The sequence below is a fragment of the Artibeus jamaicensis genome, unplaced genomic scaffold, assembly GCF_021234435.1.
Source record: "Artibeus jamaicensis isolate MK-2021 breed Jamaican fruit bat unplaced genomic scaffold, CSHL_Jam_final scaffold_1964, whole genome shotgun sequence".
Taxonomy (NCBI): Eukaryota; Metazoa; Chordata; class Mammalia; order Chiroptera; family Phyllostomidae; genus Artibeus; species Artibeus jamaicensis.
In genome coordinates this window covers 8461293-8484689 of record NW_026522030.1, presented here as the reverse complement: position 1 = coordinate 8484689, position 23397 = coordinate 8461293, and the positions used below count along the sequence as shown (strand labels likewise).

The following is a 23397-nucleotide window of genomic DNA, read 5'->3' as shown; positions in this document are numbered from 1 at the left end:
AGTCCATTGGAATTATTGATACAGGGTGCAGCCAAGGGGGGCCCCCCAAAAAGGATTTGGAATGGTGTCCAGAATTCAAAGTGTATGGGAATAATGGAGAGACGTATAAGATGTCCTCACCCCCCCCCCACAGGTGTGAGTTGGGGGGAAGGGACAGTTTTGTACAGCCACAGCCTTGCAGCTAATCCATGGCATTGTCTTTTAACATATCTATAGCCTTTGGCGGTCACTTGGATATGTTAAATGGCTGTGGCCAGGCTTGGAGCTAGGGGATGAAGTCACTTCCCCCCATGATGTAACTGGGGGCAGGTCCCCCAAGTTACAGCGCCTGCGTAGGGGCTTGGAGAAGATTGGCTCGAGGATATGGGATGATTACTGCCCAGACTAATGATGGCAGCCCAGTAAACTTGTATTAATACAGAATACTGGCAGGTGTAACTGATCTTGGGAGGAGTCGGAAATAGGGGTACAGAGGAAGATGGGTGCTAGGATTTAAAAGCCAGACACGGCAGCCATTGAGGGAGAGAGCCACGCGGTTTCAGCAGAGTAAGGACCCCCTCTTGGTGAGGTGAAAGAGGGAGCCACGTGGTTTTGGCAGGGTGCAGACCCCCTCTTTCCCAGGTGAAAGGGAAAAACCACGCAGCTTTGCCAGAATGGAGATCCCTGCAGCCAGGTGAAGAAGACAGCCACATACTTTTGGTGGAGTGCGGACTCCTGCAGCTTTGGTAGAAGAGGCCCACACGGCTTTGGGGTGCCCCCTTTGGCCGCGGGGCCTGAAAAGCAACAGAGACTTTGACTGGAACTGGGTACAAAGGACTCTTGCCAGTGGACCATGAGAGGGTACCACAGTACTTTGGATTAACTCGAGATCCTACACAGTGACACAGCTGACGGTGCCAGCGGTCTGCAACACAGACGTGTGCTCTTTTCCTGATTTACGGTACCCGGAGTTGGGACAGTGGGAGAAGGGGAGCGCTGTGTGGGTGTAGGTGTATACATAAAGGACTTTGATATTTTAGTGGTGGCATTAGGCCTGAATAGCATTAAATAAACATTTTGTTTCCTTTTCACAAATCTCTGGCTTTAAGAGATGTCTTTCCAATTGGCGGCGGACAGAAGGGCCCAGTAGATTTTAGTATTTTGGTTTTTGGGAGGGGCCCCTGTTGTATAGCAGTTTTGGGCATCCCTGGATGGGCCAAATATTGTATTGCCCCTCCCTCGGACCTCCTCTTGTTCGGTAACATTATCACAAACTCAACCGCTAAGCTGTCACAAAAGGTGTGTGCCTAGAACCCTCGGTTCCTGGAAAGATTTGCCCAGCCTCTGAAAAACGAAGGAAATTATTTTACAAAACAGGTTTTAGTCTTGCAAATAAGAAGAGATTAGGAGACAATGAAATAAAGAAAATAACATCAAGGAGAAGGAAATTTGAGCTCATATTGGCTCTGCTTGAAAACCATGACAAGGAAAAGGGGGATCTATCCAAATACGACCACTCTAAAGAGACTAGAAAAGACAGGAATATTTACTGGGTCTGGGGAAGTGGCTCGAAATCGCCAAAGAGAAGAATAAAAGGACTATACTAAAGAACAGCCTAGAAGGACTCTCTTCCCAAAAGGTGCCCAGATTCAGGCATTATTCTATCAAGCAGGGTCCTCTTAAAGTCTTCAGTAGGGAACCCCTCAAAGTGGAATTGTGACACTCTGTAGTTTCAGAAAATGTGGACATTTTAAAGAGAGAAATATTTGAGAAATCAGTGTAGACTTCTTGAAGCATCATTAAATTAGTTAGTTTCAAGGTGACATTGTTCTTTTTTTTTTTTAATTGTTGTTCAAGTACAGTTGTCTCCAGTACACTGTTCTTGTAGAGGGAAGAGCAGGAAGAGCTGAGGCTAGAAGGAAGCCTGCCTGGGAAACGTAGGGAGGGAGAACTTAAAGAGAAGCAGAGCTGTAATAAAATAATGGGGAAACCAGGAAGGGATGGCAATTACCCGGTCCAGGCCTGGGTTATAGGTTGAATGGCATCGAAATAGATCCCTCCTAATGGAAGTAAAATGGGCAGGATGTATTTGAACACTGGATGATCGTGGCAGATCCAGAACTCTCTGGTATCATTTTCTCTCTTTCTACAGAGAGCTCACCAGCAGAATCCAAAGTAATACGCTAGGGGAACAAAAATCTAAGTGTGAAAACAAAAAGCAAATGTAGGGAAGGAAAGTATTACAGTCTAGCAAAAGGTATGAGCGAGGGAATAAAGAAGGAACAGAAACAACTAGGATGGAAGTTTGTGAGCTGAAAGCTCCGCCCACAGAACAGCAGAGGGAAGTGGACCACTGGCGCCCTATCTCTCTGATGCAGAGAAGGAAGCAGTGGCAGGAAGGAACGCTCCAGTTCTCTGCAAAAAAGCACAGGCGCTTCAAGTCTTAGAAATGCGGTTCTTGGGAAAGGTGTGGCCTGGGCACTTCCTGATTCATTAGACCAGTGAAAGCAGAAGTTCCAGAAACTTAACAGCTCAAGGATCAGCTGGGGGTAATTGTCAGGGGGAGACAAATGGGAAACTTCCGCACCAGGCAGCAGGACTCACAGGCAAGGCACTCCGTAAAGTAATTCCTGGGGTCTTTCTGGAAACAGAGGAAAGAAGAGAAAATTGGGACTGTGACGGGGGCATGCAGGACAATCCATGTCACCTGAAGAGATTCCTACTCTTACTACTGTATTGGGGGCTACCCTGCCCACAAAGAAAGGAGGCTCTTTCACTAAAGAGATAAAGATCGCCCTGGCTGGTGTAGCTCAGTGGATTGAGCACGGGCCTGCAAACCAAACCACCTCGGTTTGATTCCCAGTCAGGGCACGTGCCTGGGTTGCAGACCAGTTCCCAGCAGGGGACGCAGCACGAGAGGCAACCATACATTGATATTTCTCTCCCTCTCCTTCCCTTCCCCTCTAAAGATAAATAAATAAAATCCTTTTAAAAAGAGAGATAAAGATCATCTACGATGGGGGAGGGTGGGTAGAAACAGGGCTCAAAGGAGAGATGAAAATGAAAAGGTTCTAACGACTGGGAGTGGGCACCAAGAAAGACCTGGAGACGGCCCTGCAAAGTTCTAAAATTTCCAAGCAAAGTGAATTTCCCCCCTGTCTTTGTGGGCAGGGCACCCCACAATATATGGGAAGCCCAGGGTCAGACCGAATCCAAGTAACCTCATTAGACGAGATTTTCCTGAATTAGGTTTCAATTCCCAGGTGGGGGGCTCCAGACTGCTTTGGTAACTTACAGAGGCTGAAATACCACAGGAGCCAGAACCTGTGGGGAAGGGGACCGGCGGTGAGTTTCAGGCACCCGGAACCCCAACAAAGTCGGTAGTGTGTTAGAACTAGAACGGAAGTCTCTTGGCTCCCAGCATTCCCCATGCTCCCCCATATTGCACAATTCACATATCTCCCTTGTTGTCCTGAGCTACAAAACAGAAAGGCACGCACACCCACCTGCTGGTGCGGTTGAAGTCATCACCTGCACTGAGTGCGGCTCGGGAGATCCCCACAGGGTGATGTTCACCGTGTAATCGGTGGCTGGGTACAGGTCTAAACACACGACCGAAGCTCGTTCCCCCGTTGTGAAGTTAAATGATACTGCGTGATAAAAATCACTCAGGTACCTTCTTCGGCCCACAATTTTAAACTGTCATGAGATGAAAAGAAATGGTTGCATTATAGTTTCTGTTGGTTTGCAGATACCTAGATTATAAGCGAGACAAAGATAGAGCAAGGAGGTTCCTTCTGTTTGTCCTCACCCACTGATGTTTGAGTAGAGTATGTTATGGCAGAGTTATGTCTAATACAACAGCAAGCTAAACGGGGAAGGACCTTACAAAGCTGCCCTACCTGTTCTATGCAACTTCCCCCTCAAACAACTGCAGACTGAACTTCAAATGTATAACCTCATTCCGGATGAACAGATTGTCGGGCCATTCTAAGGTAATCCCTTGACAGCATTGGGGCTACTGAACAAGATTATTTTAAATTCTGTTCATTCCTAAGGATTTCTTAGATAAGCCTCAGGGAACAGTTTTTAAACTTTATGAGAACTACTGCAAACTGCGTCCAAAGTAGCTGTGCAGTGGTATACACTTCACTCACTCTTTCAGCTGAGCTCTGCTGTAAGAGAGCTTCTGGTCTGTGGAGTCATCATCCACTGTTAACTGGATCCACTGCCGACTCAAGTGGCCAGTATAATATGGGGATTTATAAGGGCAAATATATGTGCTGGTCCCAGAAGTAATATGACCAGCCCTTGACTGATCGGTGTGCTTTGGCTAAATGTCTGTGTGTTCACTGTTTCCTCTGATGCTCATGCCATCGGCTGTCCTGCCCCCTCCCTCCTCATCACGGGCATTGTCCCACAGTCATCCAGAACCCTGACACAGGACTCACTGGGAGACTTCGCCCTTCCCCAATTCCTAGCATTCTCTTGGGCAATTTAAAGTACCCTAAACATAAGCCACCAGCACCTGGCCTCAGAGTCCCTTGAGCTCAATGCTAATGAAGTTCTTCCACTCCACCTAAATGGCTCAGATCCATGGCCACACCTTAACTAGACTGTCATGAGCAGCACTGATCGAACCAAGATCTCGCATCCCCTATTCTCACTCCCACTAGACATGATCTTTCTCAAGAAAACCCCCAACTTTTCCTCACTTAAGATTTTCTACCAATATTCTCCCACCCCCATCCTCATCTTCCCCACCTCTCTCAGCCATCATTCTTTAACACATCAACCATGTTCTTCCCCAGTACCCTCAATGCCTTTGCCCTTTGTTCTCAATTCCATCCATTTGAGAAAACACAAAATTCTGGGTCAGCCCAGATGTTGGACTTCCTCACATCTGCATTCTGACTGCCGACGTCTGCCTGACAAAATCTCACGACTCTGTAGGCTACATTTCTACAGCCGTTCTCATCCTCAACTTCATATGGTTCAGTCTATACACAACAACAGCAAACGTGCTTCCTGGTTGTAGGCTTTGAATCTGCTCTATGTCCTATTTTATAATATAGTCTTTTTATTTAGCAATATATCATCATTTTTGTCTGTCATCAATTCATTCTGTAGATACAGTGCCTATTACTTGCCAGCCAGAATATACAGTGTTGGGTCTACAATGGCAAGTAAGTTCCTAACCTAAAGACACTCACAAATAAGTATCCAGGCAAATAAAACACCCAGAGACGAGTGTGATCATACAGGAAGCTATAGGAGCACCCAGGAGGGACACCTGACCCTCCTCTTCGGGGATCAGGAAAGCCCTCCCCATCTTAACTGGGGACTGAAGGAGAAATCAGCACTAACCAGGAGGGCTGGGGATGTGGAAGGTCAGAGCAGGAACAACAGTGTGAAGAGCAGGAACAGCGTTTGGGGGAGCAGGTCCATGAAGGCTTTCCACCGGGCAATGGCTGTGCTGAGCCTCGAAGCATGGGCAGGAGTTGGCCCGGTGGGTTCAGGGAGGGAGGGAAGAGGACTGCAGGAAGGAGGGTCACACATGTGAAAGACACACATGAAAGAAAGTGCAAGGAGCTTGTCAGGCAGTCTGCAGATTATAGAACAGATGAGGCCTAAAGAAACGGATCTAGGAGTCTAAGCATAGAGATAATTAAGGAAGGCAACAGCTTGGGTTAGATGCCCAAAGAGGGTACAGGATATAAAGAGAACAGGCAAGGCACAGCCCTGAGGGTTATCGAATTTAAGGGCCAGGCAGAGGAAGGGAATCCTAGGAAGGAGATGAGTGGAGTGAAGCCAGCAGGAGACAGAGGAATACTGGGCAAGAGCAGCTCAGTGGTGTCCGGTGGGAAGCAGATGTCTGTGTAGTGTTCTACCAGATGGAGGTATGAGTATTTATTCACACGAATTCCTATGGAGGAACATTTGTTTCTAATTATTACTAATGACTCAGAGAACGGCTTCTTTTCCCTGTACATGCCTGAACAGTTCATTACGGTACACTTGTGAAAGTCACAGATAGATACTAACAAATACCGAATGGCTGTGCTGGAAAAGGGATGCCAGTCTGAGCACCCGACAGCTGTGTGTAACAGAACTCTCTCCAAGTGTGTAGAAGAACCATGGCATCTCGTGGTTTCATTATTTTTGTTTACTAGTGAGACATAATGTGGTCGTGTGTGTTTTAGAAACATGTATATTCTCTTTTGCAAACTGCTTTTGAATGTTCGATTTTTTTCTGGCTTTGTTAAGAGTGTTTCACATTACTTAAATTTTTCTTTGTCTAATATGTTAACAAAAGCAATGTTTTCTCTTTTTTAAAGATTTTATGTATTTATTTTTAGAGAGGGGAAGGGAGGTAGAAAGAGAGAAAGAGAAAGGTCAAGAGCTCACACATGCTGGGGACCTGGCCCAAAACCCAGGCATGTGCCCTGACTGGGAATCAAACCAGCAACCTTTCAGTTTGCAGGCCGACGCCCAATCCACTGAGCCACACCAGCCAGGGTTTTTTTCCCCCCCTTTATCATGCTTTATTCATTGTGATACAGAGCAATATTTTTAATTTAACTCTTTAATCATTTTACTACAGAATGAACAATCATTTCTTTTTTTAATTAAGTTTAATATTCATCTTACATACATGAGAATTTTCAAAAAATGAGTAGAGAATGTAGGAATACATTTTTCAATTACTGATGTCTATTTTTTGTTCTAGTTCTGGAGATTTATTGGTCTTCTATAGGAAATCATTTACTGTCTTCTCTTGAGATGAACAGCCCGTAGTCGGTCACCTAGTAAGAAATGCACCGAAATAACAGTAGGGAACTAGGAAGGGAAAGTGGACATTTGTAATTTTCAGCTGCCCTCAGTCCTTCAGTGCCTCCGCACAGCCATCAAAACAAGATGAAAACTCAAAAGCACAGGCTACAGGGCTTTTCATGATGTGGCCACTGCTTGTATTTTTGCCTCGTCTCTTCCCACTTCCTCTGTTCCCGGAGCCACGCCATCTATTACTCAATTTGCTACTCCACACGCCCACTGTGCCTTTCTTTACCCTCACCCCACCTCCTTTATCTGGTTAATTCCTATTAATTCTCTGTGATTGAACACTGTCTTTACTTCCTATTTTTAAAAACCTGTACCTGGACATGCACACATACGCACAATATCCTATTCCATTTATTTACTTTTTATCAAAGCACTCATTGTACCATAGCGTAACTGTTTAATTGTGTTATGATACTGGTTTGAATTAGAACTTCTTTGTTCTAATACATGACATACTTTTGTTGGATGGTTAATTAGTTACTTAATTTTAACTTAGTACTTACTCAGTCTACTCTCTGATGGATGATTTGCGAGGCACTGAAAACAGGACACCAAAATAACAAATCCTGGTTCCTTCCTGAACTCACTCAAGTTTTACTTGGGATTTGTGATGTTTAAAAAGTCGAGTTAAAAAAAGAAAATTGTACCTTTTGTGACAGTACGGATGGACCTGGAGGACGTTGTGCTAAGTGACATAAGTCAGTCAGAAAAAGACAAATACCGTGTGATTTCCCTCATATGTGGAATCTAATGAACAAACTGAACTAACAATGAAAATGGGGACAGACTCATAGACGGAGAGCAGGCTGACAGCTGGGTGGGGGGAGACGAGAGGGGAGGAGGGATTGAGCAAAAAGGAAAAAGGACTCAAGGACCTGGGCAACAGGGTGGTGATTGCTGAGGGGAGGGAGATATAAGGGGACTAAATGGTAATAAAAAAAATACAATAAAGGCCCTGGCTGGTGTAGCTCAGTGGATTGAGCACAGGCCTGCGAAGCACATGATCAAGGTTTGATTCCCAGTCAGGGCACATGCTTGGGTTGCAGGCCGGTTCCCTGCAGGCCAGTTCCCAGCAGGGGACACACGAAAGGCAACCATACATTGATGCTCCTCTCCCTCTCTCCTTCCTCCCTTCCCCTCTAAAGATAAATAAATAAAATCTTAAACAAATAAATAAAATATAGCAAGTGGATTATTGACCGAGAAAGTCAATGCTTAACTATAAAAAAATACAATAAAGATTAAATTTAACATATAAAAATAAAAAGTCAAGTTAAATGAAGACCAATAGCCATGCAACAAGTTTCTTGGAAACCCACATCCCAGGGTGAATTTGACGACAATATAAGCTGCAATTCCTAGATGCACTAATAAAATTATAACATGTGTGAAATACCAGACAGAAGAAATGATAGCGAGTCACTGAATATAGTGTCTTCCTTCAGGTCAGTCCCTCACTCGCACCCACATCACATCCCACCTTTATCTCCAGAAACAAAAACCGAACTGTCTAGAAGTTCATTGCAGAAGTGTTTTTCCATACGCTGACTCCTCACTTGGAGAGCACCCAAATTTTTAAGGGACATGATTCTTTAATAAATAACATAAGAGATTTTCTTACTTGGTATATTTGGTCTGATCCAACTTTCCTAGAATGCCTGTTCAATTTTAAGCAAGCTTCATTAAATATTGAGATATTGAACATTCCATCGTCTTCTAAGAGATCATCTTCTGAAAGACAAGAGAGGACACATGGGAAGGTGGCGTCATCTTGGCAAACACGTCACGGCCAAGTACAATGGAAATGCTGACATCTCAAGAGTGCCAATAGGGTGTTTAACAGCAAGACCACTGCAGCTGGCTTTGGGGCCTGGCTCTACAACCTCTTAACTGCATGACCTTAGCCACGTCACTTAACCCTCTGAACCTCCGTCTCCTAATCTGTGAAACCAAGTCATCCGGTTTGCCCTTCTGACATGACACGCTGTAGAGAGTATCAAACCAAATAATGCATATTTAAAAAGTACTGTAAACTAATAAAGCTGTCATAGTTTTGGAAAGTTAATCTCATCACTTCAGTAAAATGGCTTGTTATATATAAGCACATAAATAGCCAGAAAACTCGGCGAACAGGAAAATGGTGAATGAGGGCAAAGGTCACTGAGCAGAACTCTCAGAGCCAGTGTGTCCACTTAGAAGACAACCAGCAAGTAGTCGGCAGGGCAAGATGTCTGTCCTCGCAGCAGAGAGCAGCCCCGGAGGCCTGCTCGGGCGGGCTCCAGGCAATGAAACAATCGGCAACAGACTGATTTCAACCACTGCGCAGTAAAAAGTAATTTCATGCCTCGCAGAGTCCAGTGCATTCCGTCAGTGTTCTGTTTTATTAATGTAACCACAAAGACGAGGTTTGTGAGTAATGAGTACAGAACGCGCAGAGTCCAGGAGTGCCACGACTGGAATTTGAGAAGCAAATTCCCTAAACAAACAAGCTATATGTTTCCTACAAATGAGAAAAAGTTTCCACATCTATCAGAGGGAAGCTTTTTATAACTACCTTTTAAGTCTGTTTCTCCCGCGGAGTCTCTGCTACCTAAGAAGGAATAAGAACAACAGCAAATCACTCTGTTCAAAGTCAGAACTGCCCACAAAATTGTACCTATTACTGACATGCTGCACAAGGCAACGAGCTGGGGGGAAATATCGTCGGCTAGACCTGGAAATATGAAAATATGGATACGGAAGAGAATTTGAAGGCCTGTCGCATGTGCTCTCCTCAACCTTCACAACTTTTATTTTAAAGATTTCATAAGGACATCTGAAACAAAAACTGCCACATTATGCAAATGATTTGGAGGCGTGTCGAGTGTACATATTGTATTCAGGAATACCGCACATGGACTGTGTACACACACAGAACGCGGAAGCAGACCAACTGTCTGCACCCTTCCGATCTCCACGTGATTTTCCCACTTACAGCCCTTCTAACCTGAATTCAGGGGGTGATAGCAACATGCAGGAGGGTGTCTGGTCCCCACTTCCACCCCCAATCCAGACAGAAGTGCTGAGAATAGTAAAAGTGGGTCTAAATTTGCATCCGGGTTGGAAAGGAGGGTCGGTTGCCATACATGAGGCAGAGACACGGCGACGTATCAGCTCAGCACAGTGTGGAGGGCAGCAGGGTGGGAAGGAACACACTGAGACCTCCGGGCAGCGTGTCTTCCAAGCAGAGGAGCATGGTCTCAAAGTCTCAAAGCCTCAAAGTCTCAAAGTCTCAAAGGACGGACCTGAAGGAGGACTCATGCCTTACAGAGGTGGAGGCTGGAAGCCAGGACAGGCCACAGGGCACTAAAGTGACAAATACCCCATCTGCAGCCATTTACCCCAGTGGTTCCCAGTCCCAATTGCACATCAGAATTACTCAGACACAGCAGATCTCAAGTAAAGCTTGGACATCTGTGTTTTCTTTAATGCACCAAGCAATCTGATAGGCAGCCAGGATAAAAAGTATATGTGCTACTACCAATAATAGCAGTCCTTTTTCTGCCCACTGGAGATCTTCTAAGGGGAGGCTGAAGGACCTGGAGGTTTCACCAGCCTGAGCAGGCAACAGGAGAGACTTGGGTCTTGTCTGCCTTCTTAGGCTGTAACACCACAGTGAAGGCAGGCAATGCCGAGCCAGCCTGGTAGCAACAATGTCACCGATCAAGAGAGCAAAGGGCTCAGAAATAAAGCTCAGGGCAATGGGCTTTCCCACCGCTGCTCCCCAAAAGACACTAGATCATCCAAGTTATACTAAATCCTTCAAGATGAGATCTGAGTTAACTGTACTAATACTATCCAATAAAAAGAGCAAAGGCAATGGAACCCATTTTCTTACGAAAAAAAAAATCACACCTAAATGAAAGCTTTATCTTCTAAGAATAAGTAATCTAGAAGGGGGGGGAGCCCATAAAATGATTCTACAAAGAACAAGAGGGAGATTGTGCTTAGGAGGCAAAGAATGAACATTCTTTTAGGGGAAAATATTGAGCAAAATTAGGCAATATGTATCGCATACTTTCAGTTAAAGAAAAAGATGGATTCAAACAGATAAAGGGTGAGATAATAAGAGAAAGCAATAGCAGAGAGGAAATTGGTTCAGAGAGGCAGAAATAAAAAGGAAACTGAATGAAATAAAGAACCAATAGAAAATGAAAGTGCAACAAGGGAACGTAAAGTGCATTAGAAATGACAGAGGTCAGACATGCCGATTCATGTATGCATGAATGTGTACAGAGAGCAAACGTGCCACCTCACCGTAGAAGACAGAGGACCAAGACGTGAACACAAGACGAGAGAAAAGGAAAGACCAATGCCAAGAAGAAATTCTACATAGGGCTGTGTGAAGAGCCAGAAGAACACTTCTTAGAAGACAGTAATTAGAGATTTCATGAAAGGAAATGCCCCTAATGTATAGATAGACCAAATTCTGAAGATCAAAAAAATTCACAAAGTACTGAGACAACTTAGTAAAAAAAAAAAATTTAACATTTATATCAGCCACAACTGAAGTTTCATGAGAGAAGGGATTTGTGTCTCATTCACTATTGAACTCCCAATACCTAAAACAATGTCAAATGTGGAGTTGGTGATTAATAAACATGTCCCATCGTTGGGAACCGCCCTGCCTGGTTTCAGGAGCTGTAACGCCCCCCCTCCCAGGGCTAAGGCTGAGTGACTGACCTTTGGACCCTAAGCCACTAAGGAGACAAAGCTTATCTCCCTGGCAGGGGCGCTACTTCTGCTCTTTTTACTTCACCCTGCCTGGCCCCCAATGCTTTATCGGTTAGCCAATGATGGGTAAGATTCCCCAATGGGGAAACAACCTAAGACAGGCATGATCATGGGGGGCCCCAGGAAAGGACTTGGGGGGCTATAGCAAAAGGGGGTGATGGACCCTCGCCCCTCGGCTTTGAGTCCTAATTCTGTCTGTGAGAAGTCTCCTAATCTCTTGGCTGCCTTACTTCCCTTGCCTGACTTAAGCCTGAAACAACGCTGGAGGTGGGTGTGGCCCTGTGCTAGAAAGGGCGGGTTCCCTAGGGTGATCAGGCCTAAGAAAGAATGCACAAAATCCTGTGAAACCTGCTTAGTTTAGAATGCTCTCAGTTAAATGAGAAGGGTCCAAGCAGGAAGTGAGTTTGTTCCTCAAAGTTTTATGGCTCTTTAGCTATCTGACCCTGATTCAAAACAGGCCCTCAGAGTTCTTCGTATGTTATCTATTGTTTGATCCTTACTGCCTGATAATGATTAATGAGCGTTACCTGTATTCCTGTATAAAGTGAACCCAATAAAAGCCCATTGAGGAAAAGGCTCTTGGTTCTTTGAGAGGTAGGCCACCTTTCCTCCCCCAGCAGATCATGTCTTAGTAGACTTACTCTCATCCTCTGGGATGAGGGGCTCTGTGGGCAAAGCTCCCCCACGTCTCATGTGTATGAATAAGTGATTAAAGGCTTGACTTTCACACATGCAGAAAGTCTCTATGATACCCAGGCTAAAAAATCAGATTATCTACATGAAATTTTTAAAATCACAGCTTCTTCAAACTCCTCTTTCAAAACTTTAAAGTCCCACAATCAATCTGAAATGCTTCCAGAATTCTGACAACAAAGGTTACAGCCCAAGAATTTTATCTTCAGGCAAGCTCTCATTTACCTGTGAAGACAAAATAAAGACATTCTCCAAAAATGGGCTCAGAAAGTATCCCATTCCTCAGTGAACAGAAGACAGAAATCACAGGGCAGAGAGAAACTTCAGTATGAAACTTTGGCATGCAAGAAACATTGAGACTATTAAAACATAAACTTGTTTAAATAACGGTTAAAAATCTCGTTGTTAATCAAGATACAAATGAGCTCTTTAAAGATGTAATACATGTCAACATTAATTAGAAATAAGCTGGCCATAAAATGCCCTGTTAAAACAATAAGAGAAGTGAGAGGGGCAGAAAAAAAGGGAAGTAAAGAATACTAATTCCCACATCTTACTGAAGAAGAAGTTAACGCTGTTTCAGTCTTAACGCTGGTAATCAGAGAAATACATATTCAAGCAGGGTTATTATTTTTTTAAAGATTTTATTTATTTTTAGAGAGAGGGGAAGGGAGGGGGAAAGAGGGGGAGTGAAACATCAATGTGTGGTTGCCTGTGCACCCTGCTGGGGACCTGGCCTGCAACCCCGGCATGTGCCCTGACTGGGAATCAAACCGGCAACAATTCTGTTTGCAGGCCTGCGCTTAATACACTGAACTACACCAGTCAGGTCAAGCAGGATTATTTTTGTTTTTTTAAATGTATTGCAAAATAAAAACAAAATCTATACTGTCTGAATCACTGAAAAAGCAGCTCTGTGCAGCAAAAAGAAAACAATGGACAAAATAAAGTAGCATAAAGAAGAGTAAAACAACAGCCCTGGCAGGTGTAGCTCAGTGGATTGAGCACGGGCCTGTGAAGCAAAGGGTCGCTGGTTCCATTCCAGTCAGGGCACGTGCCTGGATTAAAGACCAGGTCCCCAGCAGGGGACACATGAGAGACAACCACACATTGATGTTTCTCTCCCACTCTTTCTCCTTTCCTTCCCCTCTCTCTAAAAATAAATAAAATATATTTTTAAAAAGAGTAAAATAACATGACAGAAGAAAGGAAAATTGTATCACAAAGAACACTAATGCAAATTGCTTAATGGACCCACAAAAGAATAACACTTTTCTCAAACAGGCTTCTCAACATACGCAGTCCCCCAGCGTGCGTCTCCTGCACTGTTATCCGGGGAGCTTTTTAGGAGAACAAACTGGGGGAAGGCATGTCATGCAAATGGAAACACAAAGAAATCAAAGAAGCCAGTATTACAAACCAAAGTATAACTCGGGGCAAAAAATAGTAAAGAGGACAAAGCAAGTCATCTGTGACTAGCAAAAGTTAGAATCTACAATTAAGGTAACAGTTATGAACATAACTATCACAACATCAAAAGCCATGGAACAAACCACTTAAGAGTTTCTAAGAAAAATTGAAGAAAATGGCAACGCAAGTATGGGAAAAAAAGCAACAAAATTGAAAAAAAAAAAACCTCAGAAGTCCTAGAAAATCTTACTAGAGTTAATTGAAGACTAGACTGACTCTACCTACAAACAATGTCTCTACTATCCAGCACCAACCGTAAAATTACAAAAATTGGCCAAGACTAAGCCCCCCTAAAATGTCAATAAATCCACCAAGAGAATACCAAAATGTAATTAAACTAGAAATAACAATAGTGTAAATGTCTAAAACGTGTGAGTTGTATAGCACATAATTTATCCTTCCATCAATGGGAAAATCAAAATAGCAATTAGTTAATGCTTTGAAAGTAAGGATAAAGAGAACATGTATTAACACACTCATAAACAATTCTTCAATCAAAGGAAAGATCAGAATAGCAATTACATCATGCCTTAAAAGTGAGAACAAAGGGAACAGGTACCCATTCATACCTAAAGAATTCTGCCCATGCTCAAATTCAGAAGGAAAAAAGAAGCATGAAGGACTTTTTATTATCAAACAGGAAAGGTTGGAAATAAGTTGAATTATGCATTCAACTCAAGAACTTAGTGATAGAACAATATAACCAACTTAAGAGAAACAGGAAGAATAAAATAATAGAAATAAGGGAGAAATTAGCCCGGGCTGGTATGGCTCAGTGGATTGAGCACTGGCCTGCGAAACAAAGGGTTATTGGTTCAATTCCCAGTGAGGGCGTGCAAAAGGCAACCGCACATTGATGTTTCTCTCCCTCTTTCTCCCTTCCTTCCCCTCTGTCCAAAATAAATAAGCAAAATCTTTTAAAAAGGTGAGGGATAAATTAATGAGATACAAAAGAGAAAAACAATTTAAAAACCTATGAGTTTATTCTTTGGGGGAAAAGAACATTAGTAAAACAGACAACTCAAGATAAACTAATCAATTTTTAAAAGAGAAAACAACAAAATTAGGAATAAGAATATCCTGGGATTATATAACCTATAACTCAGAGGGGTTGTAAACAAATATTCCATATGACATTCTGCTGATATATTTTAAATCTCAACAAAATGGCCACTTTTTAAGGAAAATATAAATTATAAAAATTGACTCAAGAAAATGAAAGAAACATGAACAGACCAAAATCACAGAAGAAATTGACAAAGTTATTAAACAATTATCTCTGCAAAGGGGTGAGATTTAAATGATCTTATGAGCAAATGTGTCTGACTTTAAAGGAAGAAAAGAATTCAAAAATTATATAAATTCTCCAATAGAGTTGATATAAAAAAATTTGGAGAAGTTCCCAATTCATTTTTAAGAGAACTGGCGTAATCCTGAAAGTAAAATCAATAGTTAAGTATGCAGGTTCTAGAAAAAAATTATTAACCTTTACAAAAGTGCATACATCAAGAGGGAAGACAAAACCCAAGGAGACAATGAGTACACGTGGAAATGTACCCTATTTCCCATTGGGGCAGCTCAGTTGAAATCCCCAATTCTCACTAGATTGATTTGAAAATTTAATCCAATTTCTCTTAAAATTTCAGACAGAGGAAAGTGGTCTGGAGACACTAAACATCTCGGCCATGGTCACCCACTCTTCATGGCTGAGTTAAGATGCAAAGCCAGGTCTGTCTGACCCCAAAAGCTATGCTTTCCCAGTGGAAATAAACTTGAAGTAATGAGATATTAGTCAAAACAGCTGACCCTGAACAGCACACTATCATTCTGACCGAACATTGAAAGATCAGTTTGAAGACCTGGGACGAGCTTTTTAAAAAGACATGATCCTAATAAATCCATAGCAATTTATTATTAATTGTGTACAAGCTTCTCTAACCTAGTTTTAATTTTAACTAAAGTTTTATGTTTTATAAGGATAAAACTTACATTAGTTTTATGTCTCTCCTTACATAGTATTTACTTAGAAAGAAATCATTTGGTTTTGTTCATATACAAGTACCCAGGGACCTAATCTGTGTAATTTCGCAGTTGGCTTCATACTGGTCAGATTGGCAGAATTTTGGATGATCTCTACCCAATCTGTGTCACTCCCAGTTCCTGGGGGCAGCAGTAACTGAGGGTTGAGGTACATTTTCTTAAGTAAGAACTATCTCAATTCCCCTCAAATAAAAAATGACCCCAGTAGTTTCTTAAGGTTTGCTTATAGAATATTTAATTAGTCCTAACACTCTATAACCAGAACTATTTCTACAAACATAATTGTCACAATGTTATTATAAAAATCCACGTGATAACTATGTGCAATGAGATTTATTACTGCTTTTTGAAGCTTCTTCCTGCCAATTCTTCTTAATTCACCTTCCTGCATCCTGGGACTGCCTACTCCCATCCGCTCGCCCCTTGTCAACTTGCTCTCTCAGCCCTGATCGGTCCTGGGCTTGGTTCCCACTCTAGATATAAAGCCACTGGGTCAGTGTCCCAGGCTCCTCCTCTCCTGGGCAAGAGTAAGAGATGCCGTTTGTCTTTCCTACGAAAGCCGAGTAGCTACCCTCTGTGGGTACACCCTCGGAGACAGCTACACCCTCACCTAACATTGTTCTTTTTCAAATGTCTCCTTAACACCTTCCACTTCAACCAGATGCCCCAGAGGAGAACCAATACATTCGGCCTGGCATCCAGAGGGTAGGAATCTCCCCTAGGCACTCTCCTGGCTACGGATCTCAGAGAGCAACTATGAACACTCCTGCCCAGCTGATGCTGAAGCACATTTTCCCCGCAGCCTGTGCTTAGCGTTTTCTAGGAGGGAAAGAGACTTCCGCTCCACCTACCTGCTGTCCGGAACCCAATGCGGGCTGGCACAGAGCGTCTGGGAGGGGCGGTGGAAATGCTCACGGTGTAGTTGGTGCCTTGATACAGATCGAGGCACACTTCTGGGCTCCCGCTGTGTGTGGTCAGGTTGACTGTCTCCTCGTGAACGGATTCCACAGGGTCCACCTGGTGTCCTACTATGTGTATCTGTGTCGGGGGAAAAGATAAGAGAATCCACAGGGACTACGGTTGAAACAACCAAGCGGGACTTTGTGGTGCTGGGTCCTCTTTTCCTACTATTCCCTTTTGCACTGCACTGCCCACCGGGGAAGGTTAATAAGGGAAACCTCTGCCATCAGGTGTTTGATGATGATGTGTGATCAGCCTATAGTGATCAGGGAACCCGAAGAAGTGACATAAAACGAGGAGTCCCTCTGGGGAGTGACATACAAGTGCTTGGAAATTAGTCTGGATACCAAATGTAAAGACATCTCCACACATAACACCCTGTCGAGTGACAAATATATTGAGCACAAAATGTAAAGTAAAGCACTCCAGGTATCTTTATAAATCTGCTCTTTTTTTTTTAAAGGATGATGGGATTTGGAAAGCAATTAAATTGAGAGGCTCTTCCGGAAGCAAGTCCCTCACCTCACATCCCCCTGAGTCACCACTTCTGCCCTAGCAGGAAAAAAGTAGATTACGTTACTCACCACATACACAGTCGTGGAGTTTGTTCTTCCTGGGTTTATTTGCCACCTCACACAGGTGTTATTAAACACTGACAGAGCATTAATTTCTGTAATTATTTCTAAAACAGAAAAAAAGAGATAGTCTGCTCACAAAATACATCGATGGGCTTTGGAAAAATCCCAACGGAAACCGCTTTGCAGGGCAGGGCTTCCTTTCTCTGTACAGCTAGGATCTCTGCTGCTCACCGTTCATGCTCTGATTCAGAAACTGAGTCGGGCAATTCCAGCTACCCCAGGCCGATCACCTGGTTTATCTTCACCACGAATGAGCCTGGCTTGTGGGGAAAGGAGAGAGTCCTGCCTGAGCAAGTATGGCTAAGAAGTCCGACCTGTGGTCAGTCTGACAGGCCACTGGATGCCACTGGTGTTCCACTCATGTGGGAAGGAAGGAGGCCCAGGCTGCACCCTGAACCTCCCCTGCAGCCCAACAGCTAAGATCTGCTCCGGCCCCTCCTGCCTCTGGCTGATAGAGCGCTCTTATTTTCGGGTCACTGCTCTCCCCCAGAGAGAAAGGACATGCGTCACCACTGGGGACCCTTCCTCAGGGCAGGTTGGGGTAAATAGAATGAATTTGCACAAGGTCCCTGGATACTATGGGACTCCTTGCACCGAAGCTACTTAATCCTGACCTAGCAGGAGGCTACTGATTTCTTCAAGTTGTTTGGCTTCTTTTAAATATTCTGCATGTTTCACGTAACAAATCTGGCAATGTGGGAAACTGTACTAGGGTCTTGGTTTCCTGAGGTAACATAGTTTTCAATGGGCCCAGTTCACCACCTAGGAAGTTGTTCAGATGGGAAGAGAACAAGGATTTAGCTTTTTAACCTCTTTATCTGCATATTCCCTGCAGATAAATAAAACTACCTCTATTAGTAGATGACCTAATCTTGTCTATGAATCAATCCTAAGGAATTCACACACAAAAATAACCATCACTAAGAAAGGAATTCAGCAAGGTTGCAGGATAGAAGGTCAATGTATAGAAATCAGTCGTATTTTTGGACACTAGCAAGGAATAATCCAAAAATAAAATCAAGAAAACAATCTTTCCCTGACTGGTGTGGCTCAGTGGGTTGAGTATCATCCTGAAAACTGAAAGGTCACCGGTTTGATTCCCAGTCAGGGCACATGCCTGGGTTGTGGGCCCGGTCACCATTTGGGAGTGTGTGAGAAGCAACTGATTGATGTTTTTCTGGCACCTCAGTGTTTTTTCTCTCTTTCTCTCTCCCTTCCCCGCTCCCTAAAATAAATAAAATATTTTAAGAAAAAAAGAAAAAACAATTTTATTTACAACGGCATCAAAAAAGAGTAACATTTCCTACAGGTAGAAGCTCCCCTACTTTTATTTCTAGAGAAGGGAACCCTCATTTCAGCAAACAGGAATATTCCACAGCCCAAATTCAGGCTTTACTACCCAATCAGACAACCCTCATAGAGTCTCCAGAATCTCTCGGCCTCACCTGTTCCTGGTTCCATCCCTACACAGGCCTTGACTATGTGGGTGAGTGCTATCTCTCATCTGGGGCTCCCTGCTGGGGTACCCACACCTGCAACCTGGAAGTGCAAGGGAATTAATGCCCCTTGGGGACAGGAGATGGGAGTCAATCTCCCCTTACTTTTCTTTTCCCCGAAGGACAATCCTACAAAAACTTCTCAGGGTATAAACAGGGCAATCACTTGCACTTAACGGACCCGACAAGGCATCCTTTACGTTGGCTCTTCTCCCTTCCCTGCTTCCTGAGACACCATTCCCCACTGTATATACAATAAACATAAGCCTTCCGCCTTGGGCTTTCTTTTCTGGAAATCCCAAGGAAAGACTCTCATCCAGAAGAATGAGAAACTGTAATTGAAAAAATCTTTTCTTAATTAAGAAAGAAAACAGCTTTCCTCAACTCAGCTCCTGCCCTTCTCTTCTAGTAAATCTCTTCTCAGTCTCCACGCGGGAAAAGGGACCTTCACCCACAGGCACCTGAGGGTTGCCTCCTTGTTCATCTTGTACTCAGAAGCAAAGCCGCCTTTAGATAAACCCTGGTCTACTGATATCCTTGCCCATAGAAGACTCTACATCTTGACTCAATCAGCCCATCAGCAGCATTACAGAGATTCTACATCCCACGTTACCTGGTCTTGAATAAGCCCAGGCCAGCTATAGGTAAGCGAGAATAAACGGAGGCAGAGACAGGAGCGCAGGCAGAGTCGTGGAGAGGCACTGGAGGATCACCCACGGCTGCCCTAAGAACTCCTGGGTCACTACAGCAATACTTCTCCCCAGAGCTCAGAGAATGTGAAATCAAAAACACTGCAGTTATAGACGCGGGCACCCTAAGAGATGCAAAGATTCTATCCACTGACTCTCTTGGGTAGCACAAAGATGATGCTGCCGCCAGTCTATTGTCAGCTTAAAGAGGACCCAAACATTCCTGGCCTCTTCCCTCCCCAGCACCCTTCAAAGCCCTAGAGCTCTGGACTCCTAGACTCACGCACACATCCCTCTGACGCCAACTCACCACCTGGTCCAGGAGGAAAGGAAACATCCCACCCTCCACCTTCTCTCTGAGTTGCAAGTAACGCAAATTTCCTTTCACCTGGGACCCATCTGCCACCCGAGCAGAGATTAGAAAAGAGACATAAATGTTGCCTGTCTTGTCTTTACTTTCTGCTCATTCTCTATGACAACTGCAAGTGACATCTCAGAAATGGCATCTGCTTCCAGCTTGTGCCATGCTCTCTGCACAGATGGGACCCCGATCTGACTATAGGGTGTCAGATATTTCATCTCAAGGAGCAGTGAACAAAGTCTCATTGCTTTTTCTTCCAGGGGTCTACAGATGAGCTTGAAAGACTTTTTAATAAACATATCAGACATTAAAAATTCACAGTCATCTTGCCTTTAAAAAAGAGATGACTTACGCCTGGGCCGGCATGGCTCAGTTTGTCGGGCATCATCCCACACACCAAAAGGTCACCGGTTTGATCCCTGATCGGGGCACGTGCCTCGGTTGGAGCTCATTCCCCAGTCAGGGTGCCTATGGAAGGCAGCCGATTGGTGTTTCTCTCTCACATCAATGTTTCTCTCCCTTCCCCTCTCCCTAAAATCAATCAATCAGTCAATTAATTAATAGTGATGATTTGGGAGGATATGTCCTAATTCCAATACCAACACGTGAAAACATTTCTAGCAGTTCTCTGGAATTTACTCCAGAGCTCTTTATTCGCCATTAACGGAACGTCCACCGAACGCCAAGCATCTCCCTGTGCGAGGCACTGGGCTGTGATGATGATCAGAACATAAGTCCTTTCTCGGGAACATGCTGCCCGATGGAGGGAGCACATATACACACAAGCAGGTAAATTACAACTCAGTAAATATAAGAGCAAAACTACAAAGTACCACGGGGTATAGCAAAAGAAGTTCATCGACTGTCCCCAAAGGACCTGGGGAAGCCGGCTTCACTGATGGCATGAACTTAACGGATGAATGGCTGAAGAGGAGGGAAGCCATCTATGCAGACGGACCAGCAAGTCCAAGGCTTAGAACAGTAAAGGCTGTGGCATATCCGGAGTGGGTACAGAGCCGTGTCACGTGACTGGGGAAGGGGGAAGGTGGGAAGTGAGGTTGCAGAGAGAGAACAAAGTCGGACTGGGCAGGACCTCGATAGTAGCTCAATATGTGAAGACCGATAAGTAGGTCTTTATAGACTTGATCTCATCTTTACAGCAGTCATAAGAAGCAGCGACAAAATCAATCATGAGAGAATATTTATTGAGTTATTACCACACACCAGTTACTATGTATAATGTATCATTTCTTGAATCTTCAAAATAGCCCCATGAGCTTGCTCCTACTGTGTCCATTTTTCAGACCCGAGGCTTAGAGAAGTTAAGTAACCTGCCAAGGGTCACACAGCTAGTAAGCAGTCAAATCAGGACTCTAATCTAGACCTGACTCCAGAGCCTTTGCATTGAAGCAGTTATTCAGCAAAAATGTGAAAAGATGAATTCAGGGCACTGCACTTAAAATCATAAAACGATGAGGATGCAACAGGAATTGAGAAATAAGGACCAGCGAGGGATCTCGGCTCACTGCCGGTCTTTGAACTTGAGAGTCTGAATGGATTGTCTTTACTGCTCTCAGAATAAATATAGGAGGAAGCTGACCAGGTTTCTGAGAAAGAGGCTAATGAACTGTGTGTAGGGCAGGCTAAGTGTGAGTTCTCTACAGACTATCCTTGTGAAAATAGTCTTGAAAGTCATGCATGTGTAGATAGCAGCTGAAGCCCTGGGTCCTGGTGTAAAATCCAGGTATGACATATAGTGGCCCAATGACAGAACACCAGGAAACGCAGGCAGCTACAGGGAAACCAGAGGAGAGAGAGCAATGCAGAAGAGAGGTGAGAGGTGGGCTGAGGGAGCGTGATGCGTAGGGAGTCAAGGAAGAAGATTGAAAGAAGCGTCTGCTTCCTCCAGAGCTATCCCCCTTCCTTCCCACCGCGACCTCCTCCCCTCGCACGGGAGGAGGGCCTGGCGTGCACCATGAAGGCCCTGGGGCAGGTTCTCTCTTTCTTCTTTCATACAGCTCTTTCCTCTCTGACGGAGTGCCACCGTGTCATGACTACATCGGAAGTTGACTTTGGGTAAAGGTGGGGAGACCAGGCCTGTGACCTGCTCGGTTGTAGGACATTCAGACATCTCTTGCCAAAAAAAAGAAAAGAAAAAGGCCCCGCAGCATTCGCTTGGTCTCTACACTCGAGGTGGGGGAACAAGGCCTCAGTGGGTGATAAAGTACCTTCACTTTGCTTCAATTCTGTCTGTGGGGGGGGTGTAAACATAAATGTACATGTGCATAAAGTTATGCATTTTAGTATTCTATTAGCACCCAGTATTCTCTGGGCTACTTTTCACATTGGTAACTCATTAACTTTGTCATTGCTTATCTAATGCCTGTCTTTCCTGAATGTAAGCTCAGTGATGGCAAAGACTGGGTTTATCTCTCGGACCTAATACAGTGCCTTGGACATAGATATTTAAAAGTATTTATTATTTGATTGATTGCTTGAATGGGTGGATGAAGAGACAGATGATGGGCAATGCTAAGTGTTGTACAAAGGTGAAGGAGGGTGAGGAGTAAAAGTCGAACCTGCATTTGGCCATTGGGTGGTCATTACTAACCCTGGTGAGAAAGCTCATGCAGTGAAGTGGGGGTGTCGGATGCCCGGTTTTCCTTCAGGAAGCCGAGGACAGAATGGCATGGGAGGGATCGGAGACAGTGACAAAGGCTGCTCTTTCAGGAGGAGCTCCGTGGAGGAGGGCAGGGGCTGAGCTGTGGACTCTCTTTGTTCCCAGTTTGAGATCCTTTTTCTTTATTCGGGGGACCCAAGCAAATTGTCAAGCTCCACAGCACTGCTGGTTGAAAACAGTGTCTGATCTCAAAAGGAATCTACCTGATCTTCTAAGAAGACTCATAAACTACCTCCAAGGGCAATACCCAAACCGGGGTTATTAAACAGACAGATGTTCATAAGGCAGCATCATTAAAATGAGAGTATGGCTTCCCAAGGCGACTACTTTGAATAAGTGCATATTTGAATAAATTAAATGATAGCAGTTCTGCTGTGTTTACTTTCTTTTTTTTAAGTCTTTCGAGTCACATAAAATGAGTAGAATGAGCATGGCTCAGAGTAGTGATTTCCTAACATGCATTATATACATTAGGATGATTTTTGGTTGGGCTTAAATAAATTTTTGTGTTTGTTTTGTATTACCTTTTGTATATATTAAAAAACACTGACCTAGTTCAAAGTCATGAGATCACGTATATTACAAAGTGCCCTTGATCAAAAAATTTTAATTTTAATTTTAAATATAAGTTGTTTTTAAAAATTGTTGAACAAATAATAGTTTCGTCTGTCAGGTTGGTATACAAATAATTCACACTTGGAAAACCCTGGCATCGGAGAGACAGCATGGGCTGTCGCGCCTCACAGACCTAAGTTCAAATCCTGACTCTGCTACT

General features: G+C 43.9%; 1 protein-coding gene across 9 annotated transcripts in view; it reads right to left on the bottom strand.

Moving 5' to 3' along the window:
* SUSD1 (sushi domain containing 1) overlaps positions 1 to 23397 on the bottom strand; it is a 175239-nt gene that overhangs the window by 108537 nt on the left and 43305 nt on the right. For all 9 annotated transcript variants that reach the window (XM_053656378.1, XM_037152682.2, XM_037152687.2 and 6 more), the window contains exons 6-10: positions 17343 to 17440; positions 16650 to 16836; positions 9377 to 9412; positions 8444 to 8553; positions 3486 to 3678 (exon numbers count right to left, since the gene is read on the bottom strand). In XM_053656378.1, coding sequence (XP_053512353.1) covers positions 3486 to 3678; positions 8444 to 8553; positions 9377 to 9412; positions 16650 to 16836; positions 17343 to 17440 — 624 coding nt within the window. The remainder of the gene's footprint in view (positions 1 to 3485; positions 3679 to 8443; positions 8554 to 9376; positions 9413 to 16649; positions 16837 to 17342; positions 17441 to 23397) is intronic.